General features: G+C 39.1%; 1 protein-coding gene across 1 annotated transcript in view; it reads left to right on the forward strand.

Moving 5' to 3' along the window:
- CTC1 (CST telomere replication complex component 1) overlaps positions 1 to 25,553 on the forward strand; it is a 32,244-nt gene that overhangs the window by 1,995 nt on the left and 4,696 nt on the right. The window contains exons 3-16 of the mRNA XM_039366645.1: positions 4,373 to 4,572; positions 9,610 to 9,754; positions 10,597 to 10,899; positions 11,029 to 11,157; positions 11,462 to 11,685; positions 13,523 to 13,697; positions 14,392 to 14,595; positions 15,458 to 15,581; positions 18,943 to 19,054; positions 19,670 to 20,129; positions 20,799 to 20,888; positions 23,232 to 23,357; positions 23,535 to 23,599; positions 24,826 to 24,932. Coding sequence (XP_039222579.1) covers positions 4,373 to 4,572; positions 9,610 to 9,754; positions 10,597 to 10,899; positions 11,029 to 11,157; positions 11,462 to 11,685; positions 13,523 to 13,697; positions 14,392 to 14,595; positions 15,458 to 15,581; positions 18,943 to 19,054; positions 19,670 to 20,129; positions 20,799 to 20,888; positions 23,232 to 23,357; positions 23,535 to 23,599; positions 24,826 to 24,932 — 2,464 coding nt within the window. The remainder of the gene's footprint in view (positions 1 to 4,372; positions 4,573 to 9,609; positions 9,755 to 10,596; positions 10,900 to 11,028; positions 11,158 to 11,461; positions 11,686 to 13,522; positions 13,698 to 14,391; positions 14,596 to 15,457; positions 15,582 to 18,942; positions 19,055 to 19,669; positions 20,130 to 20,798; positions 20,889 to 23,231; positions 23,358 to 23,534; positions 23,600 to 24,825; positions 24,933 to 25,553) is intronic.

The following is a 25,553-nucleotide window of genomic DNA, read 5'->3' on the forward strand; positions in this document are numbered from 1 at the left end:
GAAGTAACATTGATGTCAAGATTAACAACCAAATATAGTGTGTGTGTGTGTGTGTGTGTGTGTATATATGTATGTATGTATGTATGTATATATATACGTATATATGTAAATATATGTATATATATATGTATGTATATGTGTGTGTGTGTATATATATGTGTGTGTGTGTATATATATATATATGTATATGTATACATATATACATATATACATATATATACATATATACATATATACATATATACATATATACATATATACATATATATATATATATATATATATATATATATATATATATATATATTTTCAATGATGCAATCTTCGATCTCCGGGAAGAGTATACTCCAGTATTTATTGTTAAAACAACATTTAAAACAATAAAAACAGTTATATACAAGATTAAAACAACTTAGCTTTTGCTGGTCCTCTGCCAGCATCCTCAGAGTGGGGCTTAGGGGGTGGGACAGTTCTTTTTATCCCCTTGCTGATCCAATTGCCTACTCATTGCCCTCGTGACAGGGCCACTCTTCCTGATTGCCTATGACTGCCTTAACTGTTCCGCCCTCTCTTTTTTGCACTCTAACATTGTATTTTTCTGCTCTGTCATCCTTGTGCTGTCTCCCCCTCCCTGCGCTGTTATCATTAACACACTCCTCAATCCCTCCTCTCTACCCAATGCAAGGTGCCTCCTCCGATTCGGCAATACACGAGTCCTGTTGGGCTGCTGGTCCGCCTGCCGTTTTTGCATTCCATTGCCAGTTCCTATCTCATCTCCCTCCTCCAATTCCCTAGCCTGCCGATTCATACACCCTTTGTTGTCCATTCCTGTCATCCTTCCCCCCCCTTCCTTCAACCCTCCCACCTGTTGATTAACATATTGCTCCTGCCTTTCATCAACCATTCCTATTGATGTTCTCTTCCTCAATGTCTTTTCCTTCCTGATCCGCTGCTCTATCTGCTGTTCCTGTTTACCCTCCTCCCCCACTGTCCATCTTCCCCTCTCCAATGTCCTCCCCATAATCTGCTGACTTGCCTGTTGTTCATCCATTTCTGTCCATCCTCTCTAACATTCCTCCTCCTCTGACCTGCTGTCCTACATGCTGTTCCCACATGCCATGCAAGGTGCCTCCTCTGATTCGGCAATACACGAGGGCAATGAGTAGGCAATTGGGATCAGCAAGGGGATAAAAAGAACTTCCCACCCCCTAAGCCCCACTCTGAGGACGCTGGCAGAGGACCAGCGAAAGCTAAGTTGTTTTAATCTTGTATATACCTGTTTTTATTGTTTTAAATGTTGTTTTAACAATAAATAACTGGAGTATACTCTTCCCGGAGATCGAAGATTGCATCATTGAACAAATATGCCCGGGATTCGTAGAACTATTAAGGACATATATACATATACATATATATATATATATATATATATGTGTGTGTGTGTGTGTGTGTGTGTGTGTGTGTGTGTGTGTGTGTAGGTCTTTGGTTGTTCGGGTTTTCTCCCATGTAAAACCAAAGACCTACATACAAACACCCGCGAAAACCTCAGAAAACACACACACACACACACACACACACATATATATATATATATATATATATATATATATATATGTGTGTGTGTGTGTGTGTGTGTGTGTTTTCTGAGGTTTTCGCGGGTATTTGTAGGTCTTTGGTTGTTCGGGTTTTCTCCCACATAAAATTGGAAGTGTCTTGGCGACGTTTCGACGAAGTCCCATTCGTCATCTTCAGGCTGGTGCTTTCAGCTTCGTGCTTTGAGCAGCAATGTGTGGTCTTAGCTGTTTATTCCTTTTAAGTGCCAGTGGGGGTATGAACTGATTGGGTGGGAGCTTTGCTGTGTTCTGATTGGGTGGAGGTGTGTTCTGAATGGTTAGGGGCTTGGCTGTGCTCTGATTGGCTGGGGGAGTGTTCTGTTTGGTTGTGCTCAGGTTAGTCTGAGTTGCAGAGGGGTTTAAGATTTTGGGCTGCCTTGCTATTTTCTGGCTTCGTGTTCGTGGTCGTGCCTCCTCTTCATGGAGGGTGTCAGTTTGCTTCATGTCTGGATTGGAGGGGTTTAAAGTGGCTAATGATGCAGCTGTGGTCTGGCTTCTGGTTTGTGGTCGTGCCTCGTCATCGGTGTGGCTTTGGGTTTGTTTTTTGCGTGGATGTGTGGTGGTGACCTCCTGTGTCGTTTTTGTGAGTGTGGGTCTGGTATCATTTGTTGTGTTAGGGAGTCGTTTGTCAATAAGGGCGGGTTTCTAAATGGCTGGTAGGCGGGAGGTATCATCTCGCTTGTTCATGCGGTGTGGGCGTTTTTCTATCTCGATGGCTTCTCTGATTATTCTGTTATTAAAATGTTCACTTTTGGCAATGGTTCTGGTATTTTTAAAGTCAATTTCATGTCCTTTGGCTTTAAGGTGTTGGACCAGGGAAGATGTTGGTTCCTCTTTTTTGACTGAGTTCTTATGTTCTTCAATGCGTGCACTTATTCTTCTGTTGGTTTGTCCGATGTATGTGGTGGGACAAGTGGTGCATGGGATTTCGTATACTCCTTGATTTTCTAATTCAATTTTATCTTTGGGGTTTCTAAGGATGGTGGATATTTTTCTGTTTGTGCAGAATGCTGTTTTGATGTTGTGTTTATGGAGGATCTTACTGATTCTGTCTGTGGTGCCTTTTATGTATGGGAGGAGGGCTTTGCCATTTTCTTGTTCTTTGTCTTGGATTTTAGTGGGGGTTTCTTTTTGGATTAGGTTTGTAATCTTATTTCTATGGAATCCAGATATATATATATATATATATATAATATATATATATATATATATATATATATATATAATATATATATATATATATATATATGATAAAAATGAGCACCAGAAAGTAAAACAATTAAATGTTTAATAAATAGATAACCTAGCTTTCGATGGCTGTATTGCTGCCATCATCGTCAGGGTGTTAAAAGCCAGAGGGTGGGGGAGCTCGTTTATAAGCACAAACGCATATATATATGTGCATATATGTTTTCTGAGGTTTTTGCGGGTGTTTGTAGGTCTTTGGTTATTCGGGTTTTCTCCCGCGTCAAATTGGAAGTGTCTTGGTGACGTTTCGACGAAGTCTCATTCGTCATCTTCAGGCTGGTGTTTTCAGCTTCGTGCTTCTAGGAGCAATGTGTGATCGTAGCTGTTTCTTCCTTTTAACTGCCAGTGGGGGTATGAACTGATTGGGTGAGAGCCTGGCTGTGTTCTGATTGGGTGGAGGTGTGTTCTGATTGGTTAGGAGCTTGGCTATGCTCTGATTGGATGGGGGGTTAGCTGTGCTCTGATTGGATGGAATGTTCTGTTTGGGTGGGGGCTTTGTTGTGCTCAGGTTAGTCTGAGTTGCAGGGGGATGTGAGATGCTGAACTGCATTGCTATAGTTTGGCTTCGCGTTCGTGGTCGTGCCTCATCTTCATGGTGGGTGTCAGTTTGCTTCATGTATGGATTGGAGGGGTTTAAAGTGGCTAATGATGCAGCTGTGGTCTGGCTTCTGGTTTGTGATTGTGCCTCATCATCGGTGTGGGTTTGGGTTTGCTTTTTGCGTGGATGTGTGGTGGTGACATCCTGTGTGATTTTCGTGAGTGTGGGTCTTGTGTCCTTCTTTGTGTTGGGGACTCGTTTTTCAATAAGGGCGGGTTCCAAATGGCTGGTAGGCGGGAGGTATCATCTCGTTTGTTCATGCTGTGTGGGCGTTTTTCTATCTTGATGGCTTCTCTTATTATTCTGTTATTAAAGTGTTCAATCAGAACACAGCCAGGCTCTCACCCAATCAATTCATACCCCCACTGGCAGTTAAAAGGAAGAAACAGCTACGATCTCACATTGCTCCTAGAAGGACGAAGCTGAAAACACCAGCCTGAAGATGACGAATGAGACTTCGTCGAAACGTTGCCGATTTGACGCGGGAGAAAACACGAATAATCAAAGACCTACATATATATATGTATATATATGTGTGTGTGTGTGTGTGTGTGTGTGTGTGTGTGTGTATACACACCCGCACACACACAAACACATATGCAGTTTGCAATACTGTTTATTCACTTGTTTTCCTCTACTTGGTTCATTCATGCTGCTAGTAAATACTAAAACTGATGTTCAAATGAAGGAAGCTGAATTTACCTCCCTTCCTATCCAATAGGATTTTGCTGGGAACATTCAAATAATATGTTGTTTTGGAGCGGGGCAACTAAGTCACTGTCTAGTAGAGTTAATATGTATTAAACCTGAATGGGATTAGCATGATAGGTATTTATGTATCTATAAGTTTCAAATAAAGGCTATTTAGCCTTTGTATAACTAATGTCGCTTTTTTTTCTTTTCTTTTGGGCAGTTCCTGCATTTTAAGCTTGAGTGGCTAGAACATCTGTCACTCTTCCCTAGTTGGATATATGTTCCCCAGATAGGCAAGGGCACAACTGGATATTTGGAGATCCTAGAAGAACCAATTCAAGTACTGTCTGGACCAGAGAAGAATCTTAGTACCATCCCTGTTTTCTACCCTGGGACAGCTGCAGAGCTGCTCAGTGCCAGGTAAAGATTTACTATTATTTAGGTTTATTGATCACTCCTTTCCCTACTCTTATCCATTTCCTTCCTTAATTGTTAAGAAAGTGATGATGGAGACATCTTAATTTAAATGCACATTTTCCAGGAAAAGGTGTGGCTTCTTTAAAGAGACATAGATGGATGCAGCACATCCCTATTCATCTTCAGGTATTCACTTTTGTGTAACTTCTTTTTTTAAAGTTTTATTATTTTTTAAGAACTACAATCTTTAGAGCTTAGAAAACAGTATGTTGTCTGGGTTCACATATTTAACATTAACTTCTTCAATACACGTCTATTCATACTGCACAATCCAGTATTTTTTTTTCCTGATCCTCCTTTCTTCCCCATATTTTTTCCATTTTCCCCTCATTACACAATTACAATTCTTGGTACTATTGATGTATACAGAGTTAGATATAAACATCTTCATCATATATTACTAATATTATACAAATAACAATATAAATTCATTAATCAATATCCTGTTTTTCATGCTCTTGTTAAGGTTTAATTTCCCATCAATATTTAAAGTATTTTGTCAGTTATTATTTTTTCAATGTTAATTACATTTATATAGCTAAAATTTTATCCATACCAATCCTCTTATTTTCATATTTCCCATATCAAAAGAAGAGGAAAAATAATGCTATTTTAATTCTAAATCATATCTTATAAAAATCTAAATATATCTAAGTATCATCCGTTCTTTTAACCATATTCAAACAATTACTTAAACATATGATGCCTTTTCTAATAGGTCAAATCTTCTATTTTTTAAATCTAACTCTCACTTTCTTTCTTTGCCAAGCAGCTTTCCAAGCAAAGACAATTAAATCGCCCAGGAATTTTCTTTCAATTTTTATGAAAGTTGCTTAGTATGAGGAAGACAATTTAGGTAGGGTATTTTTGAGGGGAAATTCTGCTCATTTGTGTACCTTAAACAACTCCCACCTTCCTTCTCTCTCAATTTCTCCCCTTATCTTTTGTCTCCCAAATTATAACATTTCCCCTGACAGCTCTATGTTCCATTCCCCAAAATCTTCTTCCTTGTCATCGGGTGCATCTTGCAAGCTTAAAGGGTAAAGGATCTTTTGCAATTTCATTCTTATGGATAGGTCTTGCAATATTTTATTTGTGTATGATAATTTATATTTCCCTTCTTTCATCTCTTCCGTCTCTAGGTCCATTTCCTCTGCTTCATCTTCCAACCTCTGGTTTATTTGTTCATACTTTGTAGTCGTTGTCTGGGAACTTTCTAGTTGTAGATTTAATTTGGAGATTTGCTCATTTTTATTATCTAAGTTGTTTTTAGTCTCATTGTGATTTCTTTTTATGTCCTCTTTGTATGCAACAATTGTTTGGTGAATTAGTTGTAGCATAGAGTATATTTCCTTCTGAAAGGTCCTCTAATATCACCAGCCTCAGTAAGAGTAAAACAAAGTTTCCTCTAGCTTTCTGGTCTTTATATGCAGCCTTTATAATCCAATGGATTTTAGAATACAGGTCCAGTCTCAAAAGCAATATTTTATAGTGATCCTTTGTCTCAGGCATCCAAAAATTGTCAGTCAGGAAAGGTTATAATCCACAATGTTCAAAGTGTTCAACCTCCCTGAAAACAGCTCAAAAGTCTCTCCCAGCCAAACGTAATCAAAGGTCAAGTTTTTCTTTCTCTTCCACTAGCTCTTGAGATTAAAAGTCCAAGCTCAGTGGGTGTTTATAATTCAACAAGGTCAGGGTGATAAGTATGCCAAAATATTTTCCTTTATTGCCAGCTGTTCTCCCTTAGGCTAGGAATCACCAAGCAGGCAGGAAGCTAGTTATAGTGCTGTACTCAGATCCACCGCTAGATGTCATTCAAAATCCATTTTTCACTCTTAAAACAAAGGATTGATTTCTTATATTTCACCTCAATGTTTTTTCTTGTTTTTTTCTAAGAGAAAATCTTAACAGTTATCTCAGTTCTCAAATTTCAAAACTAGTTTTATGTTATTTCCACTTCAATATTGTATATTTCTGTCCCCCATAGAAATTAAAACACCGCTTCCGTTCACATTTGGAGGTTTTTAGCTTCTTGGGAGCTTTTCCCAGGAAATTCAGTTGTAAAATAGTAAAGAAAGGATCAATATTCTCACCCAGTTCCAAACATGATGTTTACGATGTCTTAATTGGTGCTTTTCTTCGGTTGTCAGCAACTAATGGCTGGCCATAGGAATGTAGCCAGTCTTTCCCCTGCCAGTTTGGAGGGTTTTTCTCAGATTGAACGGAAAGACTGTCATCTCTCCATGATCGACGAGATACCCCTCCTTCATCGCCTTTTAGGCAGAGCCCTGCCTTCCTGCATCCGTCTCACTGTGACGCAAAACTGGAAGTCTGGACTTTTTTGTGTAACTTTTTGAAGTAATCTACATATTCATGAATAACGGATGTACTTTTGATTGTGTCCCAAATAAGCTGAGTTAAGATTAATGTTCTATTTTGCTAATTAAGTAACAGTATTGATGAAGTTATTATGAGTGTATTGGATCAATATGAATTATATTATTTATTTAATTAAATTTATTACTTAAAATCAATCATACTCTAGATAGCTTATAAAACACAATAAAATGCAATACAAAATCAGAATAAGGATTAATTAAAATTCTTTTTCTTCTTGTGCCATATCCGTTATCGGATGTTGGCGATCCTGTTTTTATCAGCAGCCAGACGAAAAAGTGCTGCTGAGTTTTGTCCAAACCAGTCCTTTAGATTTTGAAGCCATGATATTCTTCTTCTGCCTGGACCTCGCTTGCCTTCAATCTTTCCTGGAGCAGTGGTTCTCAGCCTGTGGGTCAGGACCCCATTTGGGGTCGAACGACCATTTCACGGGGGTCGCCAAACAACGCAGTCCGCCATTTTTTTCCCCTTTTCCTTAGCTGTGCTACTCCCTTTTATTCTATTGGCTTTTGAAAGCCAATAGAATAGACTCTCTTGAATAGAGTCTAATTCTATTGGCTTTCAAAAGCCAATAGGAATTGTCCAGGCTGTCTCTGCCCTGCTGAGCCCGCCAAAAGTCCCATTCTGCAAACGGTGCTGCACCAGTTGAGTAGTCCTCGACTTACGACCGGTTGAATAGTCCTTGACTTATGACCGTTGGGGGTCACGGCATTAAAAAAGTTGAGAACCACTGCCCTGGAGGATTAAATGGACTATGCCGTATTTTTCTGGATGTCGCATAACATGTCCAAAATATTCTAATTTTTGTTTTTTAATTGTTTTGATGATTTCCCTTGGCTTTCCCAGGCAGCTTATCACCACCTCATTTCTAATCTTGTCAACCCAGTTTATACGTAACAGCCGCCTGTAAATCCACATTTCAAATGCTTCTAGTCTCTTCAAGTGGCCTTCTGTCAGAGACCAACTCTCTACTCCATAGAGCAGGATAGAAAAAATATAGCATCTGACAAGCCTGATTTTCAGTCTTAGGCTTATGTCGTGACTGCAGAAGACCTTTTTCATTTTGAAGAATGCTGTTCGAGCTTTCTCTATCCTTGTCTTTATTTCAGTAGTTAATTCCATTTAAATTCTCAATTTAATAAATGCTAAATATAACAGGATAAAATATGGTAAAAGTGGGCACCTTTGAGCACCAAAGGTTTTCTAGAAGAACCATGTTTTTACCTTCCAGAAGACTATGAGATTGGGTGCCATTGGAGTTTCAGGAAACAGGCTGCTGCAGAAAACATGCACCCTTAGGTCCCCCTCATTATAGCTGATATATTGGAACCCTTAGGTGCTCCTACTTAAATATTAATAGCAAAGTATTTGAATTATTCCGGTGGTAGTGAATGGACTGTAGTTTCACTATAGCAGGAACCAAGGAAGTGGGTAGCACTGCTTGGAATCCAGTAGCAGCCACTTACCTGCCTATAGGCGGGGAACTTGCAGCTTTCTGCTATCTTCCTATTGATTTTGATTGTAGAAAGTGGCAGGAAGTTGTCTAGCCTGATGACCATGGATTCGATTAACAACAGCAACTGGGGCTATAGGGATTGCTGTCAATATGTGATAATGGTTGGGCTTTACAACCATATCACTTGACAATGGAAATTCCAATTTCAATTGCCATCCTCAGTCAAGGACTATCTGTAAATGGAACAGTAATGGCCATCATCCTCTCTTGCTTAATGACCACAACAAGGACTGGTAACTCTTGCTAAGTGATAGTCATTAAGCAATATATAATATGACCACAACTTGCAATTTTACTCTTGGTTTCTGTATTGACTCTTCTTGTTTGAAGCCAGCTGTGAGGCACACAAAAGACAATCACTTGACTATGTGATGCTGCCATAGTCGTTAGTGCAAGAACTGATGGTAAAGTTACTTTCTCATAATAATAACTTCAAATGGTTGCTAAACAGGACAATAGTTAAGTGAGGATTACTTGTAATCTCATTAACTGCCACTAATGGCCATTGCTGCTAGGTCAGTCACCTCATTCAGGGAACAAATAGAAGAGATAAAGAAAAAACAAGACTCCCAGACTCCAATGGGAGCTATTGACCAATTGAGATGGAACTAGAGTCTCTGGAACTTGTGCAATAATGTGCCTAAATCACAAAGCATTTGTGGTCCCAGGTGCCTCAGCCAATTGCTGCAAGATTTCAGTAGGCTGCTCTTTTTATAAAACAATGTTTTGTAGCTTCTTTTCATCTGTAGTATAATTTGATTAATATCAGCCAATGGATTTAATTTATACCCTATACTTTGGGAATAACCACTAAACATCTACATTTACCCTACATTTGGGAGGTAGGTCTGAACTGAGGAAAGTCAGGCCTGGAACTTGGTAATGAAATTGTATTACTGGTAACTAATATTCATAAATCATGAGTTGGTTACAGTAAAAGAACAAGATTGCATTCATGTCCTCTTTGTGAGATTTTTGGCAGCATCTGGTTGCCCATGATTAGAAACACAATACCTTATGAAATGTACATTTTGCTGATCTGCCAGGACTCTTTTTGTTTTTTCTAGGCCTCAGAATAAGAATACAGCAAAGGTGAATGTGGCAGGGGAACTAGTCAAGTTGACTACTATTCTCTATTTCAACCAAAAGACTTTCTTCTTCCTCTTCCTGAAGTGTTTTAGTTCTTCTGCTTGTGTTCCAGTGGTAGTACAAGTATGTTTATTTACTATATGTTTATTTTATCCTTTATTCAAAATAGAACTATGCCTTATCTTAAATTTCTACAGAGAAGTTGGTTGATGAATAACCACCATGACCAATTATGAAGTTCATAGGATGAGATATATTGTTTTTGAGGAAGTAGAAGTCGAATTGGTCTGCTAAGATGTTTGGAGGATAATGATGATGATTTTGCTAATCATGCATCACAACCAGTGTTGATTGGTTTTCTTCATGATTAAATTCCTATTGGGCTTGGGAATAGCAATAGCACTTAGACTTACATACCGCTTCACAATGCTTTACAGTCCTCTCTAAGTGGTTTACAGAGTCAGCATATTCCCTCTCCCCCCCCCCCCCAATCTGGGTCCTCATTTTACTGACCTTGGGAGGATGGATGGCTGAGTCAACCTTGAGCCAGTGAGATTTGAACTGCCAAATTGCTGGCAGTCAGCAGAAATAGACTGCAGTATTGCATTCTAACCACTGCGCTACAATGGAATAGTAAAAGTAGTATCTAATTATACATGGGTTGCCTAATAGCACTATTTGTAGATTACATTGCTCTTTCTCTTAAAAGAGCCATACAATATATTGGAAGGAAAATCAATAACACAGTTTCCAGTGAAAATGTGGAAAAGGCCTTCATTGATACTGACATCATATGTATACTGCTCAAAAAAATAAAGGGAACACAAACATATAGGATCCTATATGTTTGTGTTCCCTTTATTTTTTTGAGCAGTATACTTCAAGTGACCTTAGAATCAGAAAAGCTCCACAGATATTCTTATAGGTGCTGAATTTTGACATTCTCCCTGCTTTCTCTATTCTAGAAGGCTCCCCATTTGGTTTGGCATCATGCACTACAACTGGGGCACAAATATGTCCTGACTGACTTGAAGATATCTTGCCTCAAAAGTGCTGGACAGAGTGTTTTCAGAGCCAGCTCTTCATCATGCCTTCTGCCTTACTGCAAAGAACAAACAAAGGAACAATGCCTGGATGTAACTTCACAAGGAAGATCCATGGCACCAGTTTCCACTATGCCTTCTATGCAACCTAAAAGCTTATTGAAAGCGCAGAAGGAAGAAATGATATTGGGTCCTATTAGAAAATCCAAGCTCATCTCATATACAGTAAGTAAATTGTGACACCTATACAAAGAAAACTTTGTTTTCAACCTGCACTTGAACATTTCTTCAGACATGACTCTGGTAAGCAGTACAAACTATCTATAGTATAACCTTTCATTATTCTCTTTTCAGGGTACTATCACTCAAGTGTTAAATGCCCAAGCTGGCCTCTATGAACTAGATAACAAACAGGTACTTTGTCTTGCTTATCAGCAGATGTTGAATACTGGCTGCGGATTCCGACCAGGAGCATGCATAGAGGTGAGTTGGCTTAGAGTAGTTTACAGTCTCCATTATAAATGCAGTTTTAAAGAAAGTAGACTATGTGAAAAGAAGATAAGAGATAAGAGGCTGTTTCCAGCTACAATGCAGTTATGACACAAGAGGTTTCTGATTTAAAAGCAAGAAATCCTTATTGGAGAAGGATGTATTCTTATGAGGATTGTGTATTATGTTGCCAGTTAGTTTCATGACTGACAGTAAGGCCAAAATGGAATAACTAGTGTGTGAAAATTGTTTGAAAATTTTTTAAATCTTCAATTTTTCTTTATGCTTTACGTGTTAGCTCCGAGATGTCCATCTTTTGGAGATGCCTTTACCTACTATTCCTGCTGCTTTTGGAGCTTGTCTACATACTACCATTGTGCTAAAGAGTTTTTCAGCATACAGCATATTACATCAACCTGTAAACTGCTTTGGAAATTATTATCTGCAACTACTCTTGCGTTATAATTTAAGCCTGTCACTCTATCTTTATCTGGTCAACTTGCTGGAGATATTTGAACAAAGGTGTGTGTGATTAAAATCAATGGCATATGATAATAACCTTTCTTCAGGCAATCACTTAAGGGCTGGTACTAGTTTTCTATAATTTAAGATAATTCTTTTTTCCTGCAGTTTAAGACTAAAAGGGTGAATATGTGCAATCTAATGCACATATGCAGAGAGGCAGACACCTCTGCAATTACAGGTTGCACACAGTCACATGCAAACTGAGTCCCCAAGAATTTTAGCAGGATACAAGTCTCCATGTACTCTGATCAGAGGCTATGGAACTCCCAACACTACAAATACAGGCCCAAGAAATAAGGTGGCAGTTTCCAGACAGATAGCTCTCAGAGTGAGTGAATAGGACAGTAGCAGCTGATTTTTGGCAGAGAACAGGTTGCAGTAAGAGAGTTTGAAGCTCTGAGAGGGAACAAGGAAAAAAAAAATACTTCAATTCATAAAAGACCCAAAGGTGCTTTTTCAAAAGGTAACTGGGCTTTGTTTTTCCTTGAAGACATTTCTCATCCAAGAAATGTCTACAGTTCTTACTGAAAGGTGGAGGATGGAAGGATGTATATTCCTTGCAGTCATCTGGTCATTAGCATTCTTTCTGAGAGTTGTTGAGGCCACTTGGAAGTTTATTCAGGGTCACCTGAATAGTGCAAATGAGTGTGGAGCTTCCTTAAACCTCTCTGAGCTTGGTTGCAAATGTTTCATTATTGAACTAAGTAATATCATTAGTGCTAGGCCTAGTTACCTGATGTTACCTACCTGATTTGGTAATGAATACAGCCAAGCTCAGAGAACACCAAGGACCCCACAGTTCAAACCTACAAACGCAAAGATCTGTTATTCTAGAATGCAGAATATAAAAAGTGGATTTAAATTATGCAGCAGCAGCCTCCAGGTGAACATTAAGAAAGCCCTCCTAGAGCAGTTTGGTAGTAAAACAAATTACCCAAAGGGACTATGTTTTATTAGTTGTGTTCAAGCATAAGACAACCTCTTTGTGGATGTTTTTAATCTGGATTCCTCCATTGAGCAGATGGTTGGATTTCAGAGCCTTTGTGATCCTTTCCAAGTCTGTAATCCTATTCAAACAATATCCAAGGCCTAGAACAATGATGATACTCAGAGCCCTCTCTGTAGGCACGTGCACTGTCGCCCTAGTCCGTCAGGTGGGTTTTATAAAACCTTTATGCTTTAGGCCTCCGTCGCCATGTACAAAAAAAAAGGTTCAATCAATCAGTCAATTTCAACTTCTTGCGGGAAAAAAAAGATCTTGCAAAGTTGGAATTGATTATTGAACTTTTTAGTGCCACCCAGTCTGCTATTACCACCGCAGCCACACCCACCCAATGGGCCATACCCATCCGGCACCCGATGATGCATAAGTGGGTTTTGGGTTACAGTTTGGGCACTCGGTCTCTAAAAGGTTCGCCATCACTGGCCTAGAACTTCCCTTTATTATATGGGGCCAGAGAAGAATTTTTCTCATATGTTGGTGTGTAGCAATGTCTAAATTATAGGAAGTGATTATTATACACAATACAAATATTGAGATAAATTTTGAGTAATCAATCTCCAATTTGTTTGATTTTAATATTATTTTAGGCTCATGGTCACTAGTAATATTGGCTGAGTTTGTTGGAGTTGAAATATAGCGCATCTGAAGAGCACCAGATTTTTTGGGTACAAGGAATAAATAGGCTCAAGAAATTACGTTGAAAGTTACTTTGAATTGTTCTTTGTCCTGTTTTATGTTCTTCAGATTTTTTCCCCTAAATTTTCTTCACCTGAAATTCAGTTCCTCCCATTACATCCCTGAAGAATGTAATGTTATCTTAAATCTTTCTAGGTTCTGTTATTTCACTCAGCACCAAAAATTGCTGCCTTGCTTTAATCATCATTCTCAAGAACTAATAGAGAAGTTTATTGTTCCTATTCTGAATTCCCTGCTGCTACCCAAGAAGCAGGAAAGAAACTTGCATGCAGAGATTCTGGCAGAAAAGCACCATTGTCTCCTCGACCAGGTAATATCTTTTTCCATAATCCTGTGCACTTGTCAGAACCCATTTCTATTTCATTTCTATCTATCCATCCCCTCTGATCTAAAAACAAATCTCACCTTTCCCTGGGTTCTGTCATACTCCCAAGGGGGAGGGGGTGTGTGCCTGTGGGGTTATTGCTTTTGCTTCCTCTATTCGCTGCAGTGTAACCTTTTGCTTCGTTTATTGTTTCTGTGTCCACTGCCCACTACAGTGTAACAATTTGCTTCCTGCACTGTATCTCTCTCTGAACTTTCTTCTCCCTAACCTGTCAGCTAGGAAAAGGGAGGGAGAAAGAAATACAACCTCCGGAGCCTGGCTTATCTCTCCATTCTCAAAAGAAGGTGCAAAGAGCCACTTGAGCATCGCACTGCAACCAGAGCCAGACCAATGTTATCTCCCCTTTTCCCACAATGGACTTAACACCTGGGGATTGACCGATTTTGAACCATCCGGATGAACTGTGGGGTAGGATTTGCTTGGGGACATTTTAAAGTATTGATCTGTAAGGAATCCCTCAGATCCTGTCTATTATGCCTGCTATCAACTACTCTTAATAAAAGTTCCTGTTGGAAGAAATTATTTCCAAGAGTTCTGCTTTCTTAAGATGTGGGGTTGAAGTGGGTCCTTACACTTACCTTCTATGTGGAAATAAATTAACTCCTAAACCTTTTCCTAGTACCAGATTCTGGAGCCACCGTGTCAGATTCCAAATTTTGTCCAACTGTATAGTATGGTTGAGAGGAGCTGTTGGGAAAGCTGTGGTCCATTGCAGCAGTTGCCTTCTGCCTCAAAGATCTGCAACCTAAATATACAAGAACTAAATTGCAGATTGGCCCAGAACTACTGCATTTTGTCAGCTGAATGTTTTCATCCACCATTGGTAAGTATGACATTTATCTTCTAAGATTGAGAGAAAGACTAATCTTTTGATGTATAGTAAACTCAGAGAATAAACATGAATTTACTCACTCCTGTAATACTGTCCGTGTGTGTTGACTCCTGGCAAATGCCAGGAGAAGTCCCAGATGTTTCAAAAGTAATTTGCCCTTGCCTCCTTCCTAGGACTGAGGAGCAAAAGTCAACCCGCTAGCTATGTGTATGACTAAAACTTATTGTTTCCAGGTTTCTAGCCTAAATATTTTAACCGCTACATCAATTTAGTTGTCAGGCTTGCCCCAGCTAGGTCCCTAGGAAAGAAAGACCCTCGATTCCATTTGATTGAAGTGATAGGTTCTTTTACTAAGAATTAGTGTTTGCAAACAAAACAGACTAAAACTAAACTTCCCATGTAAAAGGTTACAAAAGTTTCCCCTTTCCCCTTGACTGGTTCATCTTTGGACCAATGGTGTGCCTATAGGTATTTTGGGAACCACTTGGATGTTTGGTGCAATTCGCATTCCTTTCTCAGGCTCTGTGTCTTTGAAGATTGAACAAGCTGGTTCTCACACCTCTGGGTTCCGTCAAGTCTATCATCCCTTCTCCCTTTTGATCACTTCTCCTCTTTATATGCCAATTGCCTATTTCCTCTCCTTTTCCTCTCCCCAAAAACTGATGGTAGAATGCCAGAGAAGTATCAAGCTGACATTAGTTCTCTGTATTGTAAAAGGTTTTGTGGTTTAGATACTCTTAGAAAAATAGACAAAAGAGTATTCTTATAAGCATAGAACATAATTAATGAATACTTGTATTCTTTTCCTGTCAATGGTTAATAATTACCTTTTATTTTTGGGGTGGGAGGATAGCTGTTGCTTGGAGTGCTGGAGTATTCCAGTAATGGTTCCCTCCAATTACGAGACAGAAGTAACAGTCTTCCTTGCATAATATTCCACAAAGATTGTAGACCATTCACTGACACATCACTAATAGGTATGTTCAGTATTTATTTGACTTGAGTTTTATCTATAATTTGGGGGAAATATAGAGTAACGTCCACTTAATATTAATTAATAAGTTGTCTGTCTGGTAGTCAATGCAATTTTAGCTGATAATCTTATTTTTTGTCCTATTTAGTTATTTGAATTATATTGTTTATGTAGCTAGAAAAGAGGGAAGTATCAACAGACTTGAAACACAAGCTTGCAGAAGTGCAGTTTTTTTAAGGAAACAATTTTAACCAACCCTGCCATAAATAAAATAAAAGTATTTTCTTTCTGTTGTGAGATGATTTTGGAGAAAAAGAGGATTTTTCCTGTGATCTAGGGACCTACACAAGCCTGAGATTTTATTTAAAGCCATTTTAAAGATAAATTTTAGTCGACAGTGGAAGTCTCTCATGGTGTATATACATAAAATGTTCATCAGCTTTATTTTGATGCCCAACAGTCAGCAGAGTGAAAATAGTTCTTCTGCAAGCAGTGTGCTGTTTGCACAATATGCTATATGGAAGTGAAAGTAGCCGCTTCTGAATACTGATGAAGAGGGAAAGAGGGGCAAAAAATGTTATTTGGGCAGTTGCACCAACAGCATGTGGAGAAGAGAAGTTTCCAATCATTGCTGTATTTCTGGGTTGTGGGAGAGCTACTGTGCACTTTTCATCTCTGACTGAATCCAGAAACAAGATGCAGTGCACAAATTGCCCTAACAGCTAACTGAATATAGCACTTGTTTAACTACAAATGCTAAAATTCTGTATCATATTGGAATGAAGCATTGCTGATATTCTTTTAAATCAAACATTGGAAAGATATTCTCCAATAGTACATATACATAATGAATATTTTCATCTGATGAGGTTCTCTAATCAAAACAAAATATGCTTCTAATACATATGCTCAATAGCTACAAGCAATCCCAAACTTATTACTATAGAGACAACATGATAACACTGGCCTTTTTGTCTGTTCTTTTTGTTGGCATTAGAACTGCTAACAATAGCAAGAGAGTAAAATTTCAGGAAATAATAAAAGCATAAATTAAAGATAAATACTGATGATGAAGTATCTAAAGATCTTACCTTCTTCAGAATCAGTGATGAAATATATAAAACAGTACAATTCAATATCAGAATAAGAATCAGATGATGAAATTAACCTATTTGAAGAAGAAAACTTCTGAAACAACAACACGGTTTAATGCTAAATGTTAAACCAATGAAGTACTTGGAAATTTACTGAAATAGAATAAAATATTTATTCAAAAATCTTTACCAATCTGGAAAAATATAACAGCTGATACTTTAAGATGAAGCAAGTTAAGCCTATCTTGGTTAGAAAGAATTTTGGTAGTAAAATGAAGTTCCTACAAAAGATTAATTGTTTATTTGAAATTATTCTAGTTAATATTGAAGAAAAGATATTGATTAGTGACAAAGATAAATATTCAATTTTATGTGCTTAAATTAAAGTCCCAGGATCAAACTTGCGATTCTGAAAGATGCAACATTTAATTTAATTGATTTGATTTGACATGACCACCTACTTCAAAAGACTATTGTGGCTTAGAAAATCCACAAAAAAGTAAAACATTTAAAACAACTGAAATATATATAAACTGGCAGCCCTGTCTAAAACAAGTAGAATGATACACAGTAGAAAAATACAAAAGGTCCACCGATAGATCACACCCACATTAACTCTGGATGGGCAGAAATAATGGAAAGTAGGCATTTCTTCAGATAATCGGCCATGAAGGGCTTTAGAGATAACAACCAGCACCTTGAGTTGCACCTGGAAAACTACTGGCAGAATAACTGGGTATACTGGTTCTGTTAAATTATACGATCAAGCTAGTTGTTAATGGGACTCTCAGAAGGTTTGCATAAACGTTTCTGTTGTGACATAAGTAGAATTGTATATATTGCATAAAAAAACATTCAATTATAAATAGCCTATTAAAAGTATGGGGAATGAAAAAAGAATAAAGCAAAGTTTATTCCTTTTTGGGTTAATATAGAACATAGAATCATAGGGCTGGAAGGGACCTTAGAGATCTGCTAGTCCAACCCCCTGCTCAAGGCAAATGTTTATCCAGTCTATTTTTTGAAAAGCTCCAGTGAAGCCCTCACAACTCTAGGGGGCAAGCTGTTCAATTGATTCATTGTTCTGTCAGAAAATTTCTCCATAATTGCAGGTTGAATCTCTCTTTTAACAAGCTTCTACCCATTAATATTGTTAGTTCAATATTAAATATTTGTTTTCACAAAAGCAACAGTGGAGAAGTAATAGTTCATAGACTGTGAAATTTAACTATTAAAAATAAGCTCTTTTTACACTTTTTCCCTAAAATAGTCAGAAATATCTAGTTGGTTTCAGTATCTTTAAGCAGTGTAGTTCAGAAATAAACTACATAAGCAAAGTGATATTTTTAGAGATTGGAACAGATTTGAAATGCTTATAACACAATACATTTGCTGGTTTATGTGCAAGTTGTTCCTGAAAGAGGATTTTTTTTCAGCCACATCTATCATAGGGATAGAGACGTAAGGAAAACAGTAGAGAAAGGAAGTGCTGCACATCATCTTAGGAAAATTGGAATATAGATTTGATAAATAACCCTTGATTGTTTGGATCTGAAGTTCAGTGAAGCATTCATCCTTTCTCATATGGATGATGACTCTTCTATTTTCCAGCTCATCATTTCTTTTAAATGAGTCTTCATACCTATTCTGATTTAGAAAACATGACTGTCTTTAGGCGGTGAATAGAGATGGGGAGATTGCAGAGTTTATACTAGAGTGTATTAAAGAAATAGCAAAAAAAGTCATGTCAATTATTCACTGTCTGCCAAGAACAAACTATTTTTTTTCCAAGACCCACCTTAGCAGAGGTGCCTCTGACTAATTCTAGCTTCAGGTGTAATAAGATAGAAATAAGGAATTGAAGCTTAGTATCTCATTACAGTAGAAGCTGGAATTGGTCAGAGGCACCTGTTAAGCGGCAAGCAAATCAGGAGATCCAGACGGTTCAGTTGGGTAAAAGGATTTATTGGATAAAAGGATTTATTGGAAGCTTAAACTCACACAAGGATCTGAACTACTAATAGCTAAGAGAAATTAGAGGGAGATAAGAGTAGAAGGAATTCAAGGTCAGCTGGGCTTAGATCTTTTGTGGGCGTGAAGGGACTTATGACTGTGTTTGACCCTTCCCTTGGCCTCAGCCTGGTGATATCCTACATCACCTCTGCTAAGGTTGGTCTTGAGGAAAAATATTCCTTCTGCTTTCTCTGCTATGTTTTGTATAGTAGTCAACTTTGCTTATTATTGATACTTTCATTTTTTTTTCAACTACAGGGTGCCTCCTCCAGGTGAATATTTTTCAGCTTGTTACAGAGCAATTTCCTCAAAATGACTTTTCTTCTTCACAACAGCCAATTACAGCCAAGCATATAAAGAAAAAGAAAAGGCAGGTATCCTTTTGTTTAACTTATAAAGTTTAAGAACAGCAGAGTATAGAACAAGTCAAAGGTACAGATGAAAAAGTCAAATGTAAAATATTGTTTTAGAACTATGAAGAAACCTAATATGAATAATTGTTGTACTAATATGGCTCATGTTTAGTTCACTGAATTTTGAATATTTTCCTTTATTCTGATTTTCTCTTGATTAAAATAAAAAGTTTCATCCCATTTGTTCTCTGTATGTTTGGAGTTTGGTGTGGTCATGTCACATTGCACCTTATAGCTGAATTTCTTAGCAGTGAAGTTCCATTCTCAACTGGATCTCCCTCTGACGAATTTCCACCCATTCTGTTTCTCTAACTTTTTAATGAAAGTAGTATTATATTCATAACTCTGATTTCCTAGTCTGCTCTATCTTGTAAGGCTGACACATTGCAGGTGTTTTGCAATGGATCTAACTGAGAATGGAAATGGAGGAGCAATCCATTATAGGACAAGCTTTGTCTATTACAGAAAAATCATTATAATCAGTTGAGTGTCCTGATTCTGCAGTTTGTGTTTCTTTCTCCCTATTACATCTCTAGAGCTGCAATCATGCTACTTTTCTGTCCTCTTCACAGGCTTTATGTACAGTTTTATTTTGAGGATGTGAAAGTTCTTCATTTTCCTGAAAAGAGAGCCAAAAAAAGTCCTCATATCTATGAACAGACCTCCTGTGATGTGAAAGACAGTGGCAGTTCAACAACTGATCTGAGACCCTCAGCAAGGAAAGCTAAAAGCAAAGAAAGGGGAATTGAAGAATCAAATACCCGGGAGCCAGAACATTTCAGGAACAGTACTAAGAAGATCACCTGTGTATCTCGTCTGTTTTTGCTGATTCAGAAAGAAGGACTTGCGTGGCGCAACTACTTCCACAGTTCAGAAAGCAAGTCTGAAAATGGGAAGACAATGCAACTCTGCTTTCAGGCCACAGTTTTATGGATGGGCAAACCTAAGCTATGCCACAGTCTTGGAGAAAGTGAAGAACAGGAGGAGCTCAAGATTATTACTTTTGAAGAGACCAGCGAAGCCCAGCAGAAAGTAAGGGTGAAGTGAAGTGGAGAAATGCCACATGATTGCATTCATTCACAATGTTGCATTCCTGTTGTTCTTCTATAATCATCATTGAGTAATGTGTAGTTATTATCAGTGCATGAGATCCAGAACAAACTGAATGACATCACTTTCTACTTTTTCATTTATACTTCAGCTTTTTCATACAGACTGAAGCCTATACCTCAAAATATATTAATCAGCTCAAGATTGGACTATCTTCAGACAGATCTCTGTTCTTGCTCTTAGTTCAAGAAATATATAATAATTTACCCTCTTTATCATTTTTATTCTCTTTTTTTAAGTCATATGTTGTAGCTGTCCTTAAATGGACAAATGGATAGTGTCCTTTTCTGCTTGTCATGGTTTCACAAAAGGTGTTTTAATTAAATACTAAGTTATCAGCCTTTGTTGTGCCCATACAGCATTCTCTACAAATAGTAAAGACAGTGCCAATCAGTTTTGGCACATATGGGCCACTACATAACACATTTATCCCCAAGTTTGTACATGCTGTTCTATGCAAGCTAGGAACTCTAATCTAGAACTTAATCTTGCCAAACAGCATACTGTGGTTTATATCTCACTTCCAACACTCTTTATGGTAAAATTTGGGTTTCATTTGTTAATGGACTTCTCAAATTATTCCCATTTTAGGTATTGTTACTGTTTCTGAAGAACTCTCTGCACTGGTTCCCATTTCTACATGTTGACCATCTGTACCAGCTCATTCTACCTCAGTGCACGGTAAGAGTAAAAGAAATTGTGAAATTTATTGCTGGGCTTCTGCTGATTTACTCAGGAAGGATAAAAACCAGTGATTGGGCTTCTAGTCCAGGGCTTTTCAACTTTTTAACCCATTGTACCACTTTTAGGGTAAGGCAATATCCGAGTACCACCAGTCGCCCAGCAAGGTGTCAAAACTTGACCAAAAAAAAAAAAGAAAGGAAAAAATTATAAAGTACAGGTAGTCCTTGACTTACAACAATTCGCTTAGTGACTGTTCAAAGTTACAACGGCACTGAAAAAAAGCAAATTATGACCATTTTTCACACTTAATGCTATTGCAGCATTCTCAGGGTCATATGATTTACATTTGGATGCTTGGCAACTGATTCATACTTATGACAGTCACAGTGTCCCAAGATCATGTGATCATCTTTTGCAACTTTTTGACAAGCAAAGTCAATGGCCAGGGGGGCATGGCCAGCTCATCACTCAGGTTGTGGGGGGTGCGGGCGGGGATGTGGGGGGGGTCTGTGAGTCTCTGGTGGAGGGGGGTGGGACAGACATGGGCACCTTCCTTTCCTTCCTCTCTTCCTCCCATTATCCCTTCCTTCCCTCCCTCCCTCCCTCCCATTCTCCCTCTGTCCCTTCCTTCCTTTCCTTCCTCCTGTCTTTGTCCCTTCCTTCCTTCCCTCCCTCCCATTGTCCAGCACTACGGGAGCGGGGAGGGCATAAAAGAGCCCAGAGGAGACAATTGGAGTTTGGCCGCTGCTGCTGCCACTGCTGCTGTTGCTGAGCCAGACGGCTATGTGACGGCGGCTGCTGCGGTTCCTGCCTGCTGCTTCTCCTTGGCTGCTTCCTTTGAAAAGGAGCGGCAGTTGCGCTCGATGCAGCCGGGAGCCCAGCACAGCCACTGTTCTTCCTGAGGGGGAGGAGAGCGCAGGCAGCGGAGGAGCGCATGGGGCGGGGAAAGAGCCGCGGCTGCCGGACTCCCTCTGGTGCATTGTGCACGGCCACAGCCAGAGAAAAGCAGCAAGTGGGGAAGCAGCACATTCATTGCTGCAGCTGCAGCCTGGAGCCATCGCAGCCCTGGGCATTTCTTTTACGGGCATGGCAGAGCCTCAGCACCAGGCTGGACCCCGGGAGGCTCCTCAGCGCCGAGCCAAAATGCAGCTGCAGCAACTCCAGCCCCTCCCCAGGTCCAAAGGAGCGCTTTTCAGGCTCCAGCCCCATTGCTGCACTGACCTGTGGGCGAAAACGGGCCTTGTTTTCTAGACAAGAGCCGAGCCCAGCGACCGGAGGGCAGCCATGAGAGCAGCAGGAAGAGTGGGCAGGGCCTTGCCAGGGAGGGCCGCCCCACGCCCTCTAACAGTGGTCGGAGCAACAACGCGCAGCTGCCAATCCCACCCTGCTCAGCTTGCCCATTCTTATTCCCCCCTCCCAAAAGGCGGTGCTGTGAACTTTACAGCTTTCTGCAAGCAAATGAGATGAGCAGGAGCATGAGATCGGCGTTTCTGAGCACACGCTGATTCGCGCCCCTGCCCATCTTGCTCGCTTACTGGCGCCCACAATCTGACCAGCCTCCCATCTGCCTGCTTTGCGCAGCTCCTCCTGGGGCCCCCGCACCCGCTGTTAACCCTCTTGCCACCATGCAGGGTAAGGGTGGCGCCCCCGCCCAGATGCCCTCGCCTCCCTCAAGCATTTTTTTTACTCACCTGCTTTCAGCTGCATTACCTTTCTCCTTTTGTTTCTCTGCCTTCGCCACGTGTTTGTGGGTAAAAAAGAAAAAAAGTTCCATGAGACTTTCTAACTTCTCATGAGAAGTTAGAAAGTCTCATGGAACTTTTTTTTTTTGTCTCACAAACACATGAAGGCTGAGAAGGACAGGAGAAAGGAAATGCTGCTGAAAGTAGATGAGTAAAAAAAAAACACTTGGGGGAGGTGAGGGCAGGGGGGTCCCAGGCAATGCATCACGCAGCTCCAGCGGAATCTCCACTGAAGACTGCTTGAGGCTGTCTGCTACCCCCAAGGCTGCCGCCAATCAGCTGGAGCTGCGCGCTTTGATCCTGGCTCTCAGTAGGACCCAGGCAACCTGCAGTTCCAGCTGACTTTGCCACAAGCCTGCGTGATGCTGCTGCCGCTTCACCTCATCCACGTTTACACTTTTTTTTACATTTTTTTTCAACCCATCCTACACATACCACCAGCCAGGTGCTCGCGTACCACTAGTGGTCACCTACCACCGGTTAAAAAGCCCTGTTCTAGTCCAATTTTTTTGTCTTTCATGATTGCTTGTAGTGGAGGTGTCTGGACATTTTGATTCTGCGGTAGGTCTCAGTTGGCTGTTTTTTTGTTTTTTTTCAGGATTTGGATATTTTTGACAAAAAGTGGCCATCACTGGCTCCAGGAAACAAATCAAACTTGAGCTGTTCCTTTTTTCTGCCATTCCCAGATGGGGCCTATGTGCGTCATGTGAGACGGATTTCTCAGGTTAATATGTGTTTCTGCCAGTCCTTTCTATTTTGATTTTGATTTGGGAAGAAAATGAACTAACTAACAAAGAGTCCTAGGCATGAGTAGAAGCGAACAATTTTAATACCAGCACAGTAGGTTCACCATGTGAAGGGGCAGAGCAATGGATGAATGTATTTATTTTTTCTTTTTCAGCCCATGTCAGACATGTTAAAAAGAGAACAAAAAATGTTCACCATTGCAGAAATACTCAGTCTGAGGTAAAATATATTTTCTTTTAGTTTACTGAGAGATTTACTGTGGAAATTGTAATTATTGTCTTTAAGGAAATGAAATGGAATACAGGTACTCATTGCTCTACTTTTTAAAAGTTGTACTTTTCTGGTCTGCATTGTTATCTTGGCTAACAATAACATATAAACTAATTCTGTAGCACAAGATAGGAAAGAGTTGGAGAGAGACACCGAGCATATCCAGGCTGCTTGTTCACACTAAACTTAGTTTGGTTTAATTCAGTTAAAGCAAATTTTATTCTTGCTTTTTGAGTGCACAAAATCATAATTTAAGATTTAGCTATCATTTACACGACAGCTAGGACATAATGGGATTCTTGTGTATTCTGACAAACAAATGAAGTCATTGTTATTCTTTGCAAAAATTACAACTGAAACACTCAGCTAAAAATAAGAAAACCCAAACAAAGTGCTAGCTTGCCCTCATCCATTTTCCTCCCTTTTTACCGTTTTTGCTGAAAGGAGAAGAAGACTCACATGTTTTCATGTGAGTGTGATCTGTGTATATGAAAGAATATGCATACAGAGAAGATAGAAGGCATTTTCACTCCATATTTATAGATTTTGGAATTGGCGTAGAAGAGACGTCTATCTGACTAATGAGTTGATTTCAGAAATTGCTGCAGATCTTCCTTTTTAAAACATAGTTTTGCAATAGATATGATAAAAATGTTTTTAAATGTGTGGGCACAATTCAAAGTGATGATGATACCCTGATTGTTTAGTGTTAATTTACTGGGATATTATAAAAGATCGGACTTAGTTTTAAGATCTTTAAAAGAACCCTTTCTCTCTGTTCCATGATTATCAAGCAAACATTTGGCAGGCAAAGTCACTTTTCTTCAGATAGTGTTAGTATTTAAGAAGCCCAAATTTAGCACTTTTGGTGACTGATTGAGATTGGAAGCAAAGTTAATCTTAAATAATTGATATACTACCTGTATCTGTTATTTTTTCAGTATTTAAAACTAGGATACAGACAGTACCTTTTAAATTTGTTGTTGAATTGAATTTTAATTTAGAAAATGCTGATATCTTACTGATTTTATTTTATTTATGTTATTTTTAATCTAAGGTTAGTGTTTTTAATCTAGAGTTATGCTTAAAATTATAGTTTATACTTTTCAGTTTACCTTAATCTCTGTTTTGGATGAAAAGCTGGAAATGTAGTAAGTTAAATGTTCCCTCATCAGCTCCAAAGGTTCTCTGGTCTCTTTTTCTGGAGAAATAATGGAAAGAACTTTGTGTGACTCTCATTCTGGAAAGAAGACAGAAACAGATGCCTGTGCTCAGAAAAAAGGTAACTATTTGGAAAATGTGAATATTTACAAGCATTGCTTAGACAATGCTGTGTGTGTGCGTGTGTGCGTGTGTGTGTGTGTGCGCACGCGCATGAGTAAACTAACCAGTCTATTCAGAATATATTGGTGAGAATTACTCTGCAAGAGGAAAAATGATTTTTCTATAGCTTAGAGCTGAAGTAGAGTTAGGGTCAACCTGAGAGCAAACTGTCTTCTACCTATTAAACTGTGACTGTGAGAGAGACTTTGGAGTCCTACGGGACGATCATTTAATCATGAGCCAGCAGTGTGCAGCAGCAGCCAAAAAAGTTAATACAATCCTGGGTTGTATAAATAGAGATATAGAATGAAGATCACGCGAGGTATTAATACCGCTTTATAAAACCCTAGTAAGACCACACCTGGAATACTGCAGCCAGTTTTGGTCATCATATCACAAAAAGATGTTGAGAGTTTGGAAAAAAATCACAGAAGAGTAACTAAGATGATCAAAGGCCTGGAGACTAAAACATACAAAGAACAGCTGCAGGATTTGGATTTGGCTAGTCTAAAGAAAAGAAGAAATAGGGGAGACATGATAGCAGTATTCCAGTATTTGATGGGCTGCCACCAAGAATGGG

This window comes from Crotalus tigris, unplaced genomic scaffold, assembly GCF_016545835.1.
Source record: "Crotalus tigris isolate CLP2741 ecotype Arizona unplaced genomic scaffold, ASM1654583v1 scf7180000020347.5012614909:4044961, whole genome shotgun sequence".
NCBI lineage: Eukaryota > Metazoa > Chordata > Lepidosauria > Squamata > Viperidae > Crotalus > Crotalus tigris.